Source organism: Plectropomus leopardus, chromosome 11 (genome assembly GCF_008729295.1).
Source record: "Plectropomus leopardus isolate mb chromosome 11, YSFRI_Pleo_2.0, whole genome shotgun sequence".
NCBI lineage: Eukaryota > Metazoa > Chordata > Actinopteri > Perciformes > Serranidae > Plectropomus > Plectropomus leopardus.
Window position 1 is genome coordinate 32,806,928 of NC_056473.1, and position 5,147 is coordinate 32,812,074.

Consider the following 5,147-nt stretch of genomic DNA (forward strand, 5'->3'; position numbering starts at 1 on the left):
AGAAAAAACACTGATATGTATGTTATTCACATTACAAATGTAAAAAAATTCAAATTTTCAAATTCAGCAATTAATTTTCATTTGTTATCATTTCATCAGGTGGAAGTTAAAGGGAAACAGAGAGTTGTAATCCTGTAAGGTGGAGACTTTGTCACATGGATCACAGTCAGTAGTGTTTCATTATATCACAACACAATGCATCCACAGACAACAAACAGCAAAGACGTTCTCAGGCCTCAGTGCCATAGAGATTTAAACACAAAGGTTTGCTATTAATAGCTGTCACCATATCTCTTTGAAAGCAGACTTGGCAGAGTTAGTGGGTCAGTTACACAAACGTGCTGTAATTTCTCCTTTCATAAAAAATAAGGGAAATGCTATTCTATTTCTGGATCTCAGTCCAGGGGATCAAAAAAGCGAGTGTCGTTGTGTCATCAGAACTGACGTAAGTCTGACAGAGCCGGGAGCTTTTTTTATGTGTGCGTTTGTTTTTATTTAATATTCTCCTTAATTAAAACTGCTCCGTATTTCTTTATGAGTATTTCTTAATATTCTGAATTAAAGAAACAAATAGAGAAATTGTTTTGTTATTTTTTATGTCTGAGTGTTGTGAAACAAATGATGTTAATTTTAAGCAGTAATTGTACACCGATGTACAGGCTGCTAACTACAATGGTCAACATAAAAACCCAAATGACCTTTTCTAGAGCCAGGCGTTTGTAATAAACCTTTAGGCTGCATGGTAAGCCGTGCCAACCATAAGGAGACACTGAGCAGAAGCGTGCATGAACAAAACATCCCCATAGTCCAACACAAATTAAAAATAAGTTCCAGTAACAAGACATTTTTTACACTAAAAGAAAAATACAACTTGTTTCGAAAAGCTTTTTCACCAGGTACAACACATGTAGTTTAAAATTAAAGTCATTAATCAAAATACCCAGGCACCTGTAAGAGTGAACCATTCTCTTTTTTCATCCACAGTGACATTACACGCATTACATCGTTATCTCAAGAAAACACAGTTTTCTGATCACCAGATGTCAAGAAAATTATCTCATTATTTCAGGAAAACTGAGGAAAAAGATGTATAAATGTATGGTAGCTTAGGGCTTCCGTATCCTGGACCCCCCTGCTGAGGTCTGGGGTAAACTCTCAGTGTCCTCAAATCCTAGAATCGCCCCTCTGTGCCAAACAGGTAGATGATTTTGGTTTCTGTCTGGTGCTGGTTCAAAGGTCGAGAGCGCGCTCTAAAAGTACAGTGCAGTTAACTGTTTGTGTTTGGCAGCATATTTCCTGCGTGCCGTCAGTGCGCGTGCACTGCGGACAGAATTCCTGGACTGCGCGTGGTGTGATGCGCGATGGCGGCACGCGTGCGGCGCTCACTCCTACCCACTGCAGACTTTCACTGAGGAAAGAGGAAGTCGAGGAACTAAACGTTTCCATTTCCTCATGCCGCCGGTTTTTCCCAGGTGCGGACTCAATAAAAGCAGCCCGGTGAGGATGGTGGCAAGTCAAAGCAAAGCAAAGCGTATCAGCTCGTCAGCAGGGAGACAGAGGACAGAGACACAGCATGGACATAAAGCAGGTGAGTCAAAGACACGGACCGGACAGCACAGCCGCTGAAACCGGCTGCTCTCGGGCTTCCTCCATCACTTCAGCTGTTTGTCTGTCCCTCCTCAGATTCTCATTTTTGGACTTTTTCTCGTGCCCGTGTGTACATCCAAGAGGTCCCCGTGCTATGAAGAGCACCGGCTGAGGGAGGAAGCCGAGAAGAAGCTGAAGAGCCACTACCCGCAGCCTCCGGACCCCTCAACCAACAGCACCCGTGACTCCCCTGTCTCCTGCCCCGTGGAGAGTTTCTATCAGAAACCCTCCGAGGACGCCAACGAGAGGTCCCTGTCCCCGTGGAGATATGTGTAAGTAACATCCCGGCGCTTTTACGCACAGTTATTTCAAAACTTTTCAGTGACTTTAAAACCTGGATCGACATCATTTTTCTTCAGCTGCATTCAGGCGCGTTTCAGAAGCTGTCTGACCCTTTGAAAACTGGTTTGATCATTTTTTAAAACATGGGGGGGGGGGGGGGGGGGCAATGACCAAATTTGCAAGAAATGTCACATTTTGCAAGAACATTTTACCTGAAAAGGAGGGTTATTAGAAAATGATAAATATTTCTAAATATTTTATCTTAGTTAATTTTATGATTTATGGTTTTATTTTAAGAAATACATTTTAGTTTTAAACTGTTTTTAAATGTACTTTTAAGCTGAATTGCCCCACTGGCCTGCTTTTATCTTAAAGCACTGTGCTACATTTATTGCATGAAAGGTGCTATTAGTAATAGTAATTATTATTATTATTATTATTATTATTATTATTATTATTATTATTATTGTTTATCCAAAAATAGGGACAAATGTTCAGAAGGCCATGTTTACTTTATGATAATTTTGCATCTAAAATGATGTTCATTAGGGAAATATACAATAAAATATAAAAATAAACACATATTTTTTTTTATTTTCAGCACGTTTTCTAAGTCATGTTCTCCTTTATTATTTCCTTCCTTTTTCTTGCTTATTCTAATGTAATTTTTTTGCAATTTTTTTAAATTTTTGGGCCTTGCGTGTTAAGTTGCTTGTTGCCTTTCCCCTATGTTTTTGAAAGAAATTAAATTTTCCCAGATTTCAAAGGGTTAAACTGCTTAATATTGGGTCCCTAATGAAACAGCGAGATGTCTCTCAAAGCCATGGGAAGATTATTAAAACGGCCAAACTTACGAGAGTTTAGAGCTGGGGGGGGGGGCTTTTGGCTCGGTTGCTGCCTCCCTCTGTGACCTTCCACTTAGACTTTAACCCGGTCAGAAACTTCCATGAGCTCATTAATTAAAAAAATCCTGCAGTATCACGAGACGTCCCAGTTTAAGATTGTCTTGGGAAAGAGAGCGAGTGGACTGAAAGGGAGTTTCAAAGACATACCAAACATATTTATCACATGATGACACTCAAGCAACAGTGTTTGCATATGACGCGGTGGTGCAGCCACATGCATAAACTTTAAATAAGTAGCTCTTAAAGGGAGGTCAATATTTGCGCAGTTATCAGATGCCCCGTGCTGCATCAGTTTGACCCTGATTTGCGGCACCAGGCTCTGTGCGCCGATGACGCGCTGGTGTGCGCCACACCTCCGCTCCGGATCGAAGGGAAAGTCCCCTCTTCATCCACTGACCGCGGCTTTGTTGCCACACATCCGCAGGGAGTGACGTGAATTGCTTCATTGAGTGCAAACTCTACGCTGTTGTACTTTATTACCTGTATAATTGTAGGTGAGTGCGGAGTTTCCTGTTTGCCTTCAGCCGTTTAACCCCTTAGACCCTGGATCAGTTTTGTTTAGCTGCGTTCATACGCCTTTCACAAGCATTTTAAACTATGGAAGCTAAGAAAATTGTTTTTATTTTATTTTGTTTTACTGAAAACATAGGGGATAAGGTAATGAGCAACTCGGCATGAAAAAAAAGTTGAAAAAAGTAAAAGTGAAAAATGACTTGACAGTAAGAGAGAGATTATTAGATATTGTTTTTTAAAAAAGGCAATGTCCAGGAAATTATATTTATCATTCTCACCACTATACATAAAATAATATAATAATATAATATAATATAAAATATGAAATTACATCACATTGGAACAAATATTTTTCTTATTTTCTGGTAATTTTCTTGTGATTTTTAAAATAGTTTCTTGCTAATATTGGGGGGCATTTCTTGCTAAGTTGCTCATTTCCTTTTTCCAGCATTTTTACTTCATTTTATTGATAAAGGGAAAATAAATTAATTGTTTGCATAAAGCTGCACCTTAAAATTCGGGGAAAAAGTGACGGTTTTCTTTTTCCTTGTGATGCTCATCATCATAATCGTACTTTAATGAGGGTAAAGGTTCGAAAAGATGCAAAACATTGCGTGATTGGGTAATAATGCAGAGTCGTACTGGCAGTGAGCTCTGAGCTTTTGGGCCCCCTAGTCAACCTTTATCAGCCTTAATTAGCGCGTATATGTGTATTTTTTTTTAACACGCGTAAACACGTTTAAAAATAGGCTTTAGAGTGCTTTCCTATTGCTAGTAGGGCAAAGCTGTGTACACGGCTCAGCAGCAGACGAGTTTTCCTTTCTGTGGTTTTGGGGGGTTTTTTTGGTCTTTCTTTCAAACTCAAACAGTGGCACGTTATTGCATCTCCCTCATAAAAAATCAGTACGTGTACTTAAATGTTGTGTTTTCATCAATGCCAATCCAAACCAAAGGCAATGAATACCGGCCACGACTGCAAAGTCAATTGACGCGGGTGTAATGTCGATTGTACATTTTCCCTTTCCTACATTAAAAATCTAGATGTTAGTGGGTGTTAGCAGGGTGTTTGAGAAGTGTCCCTGAAATGACACCCTTAATCACTAACTATACTCGGAATATTGTCACGAGTCATCAGGACTTTAAAATGTAGGTTTTATGTATGTTTGAACATACAAGTTGTACTTTCAAATAATATTTTGATCTATTTTTCTTCTTGGTGTAAAAAAGTTGTATTTTAACACAGAAATGGTTTGCAGTAAAATGTCACATCTCCTCACTGTCTCTGGATAAACTGCTCGCTGACTCATCTTATTCCTTTTCAGACGTGTAATACAGACGGATCGCTTTCCCTCCGAGTACTCCGAGGCTCAGTGCTTGTGCTCCGGATGCATCCTGATACAGGACAAGAAACCCCCCATGGAGATCCACGACTACGACTCAAAGCTCATAAAGCAGAGCCGGGTATTCCTCAAGAAGGAGCTCTGCGAAGATGGAAAGAAATACTATCTGAAGCCAGTTAGTGAGGAAGTTGGTGTGGGCTGTACCTGCACCAGAGCCAGCACCTCCTCATAGAGGGGGCCAATCCAGACCAGCTGTCACAGTGAAACTGTACAGCTCCTGTTGTGTTTGTTTTAAAATGCACTATAAGCTCTAACTCAGGGGTGTCAGGTCCTACAGTAGGCAGGTTTCCATTTCAGATTTTTGCAAAACTTGCTACACAAAAACACAATGTGGAGATGTGGAGATGTTATGCGACTTCTCCTCTAGTGGTAACATTCATAGAAGCATGGCGATGGATGT

General features: G+C 40.1%; 1 protein-coding gene across 1 annotated transcript; it reads left to right on the top strand.

Moving 5' to 3' along the window:
• Positions 1-1,567: 1,567 nt before the first annotated feature.
• il17c (interleukin 17c) lies at positions 1,568-4,919 on the top strand. The gene is made up of 3 exons (XM_042495517.1): positions 1,568-1,588; positions 1,684-1,919; positions 4,670-4,919. Exons 1-3 carry the CDS (start codon positions 1,574-1,576, stop codon positions 4,917-4,919), a joined length of 501 nt encoding a protein of 166 aa, XP_042351451.1. The 5' UTR covers positions 1,568-1,573.
• Positions 4,920-5,147: the final 228 nt, after the last annotated feature.

Excerpts from the sequence above, each read along its gene's own strand:
- il17c (XM_042495517.1), top strand. Across the intron at positions 1,920-4,669 it reads CTGTCCCCGTGGAGATATGT|ACGTGTAATACAGACGGATC; the intron begins GTAAGTAACATC and ends ATTCCTTTTCAG.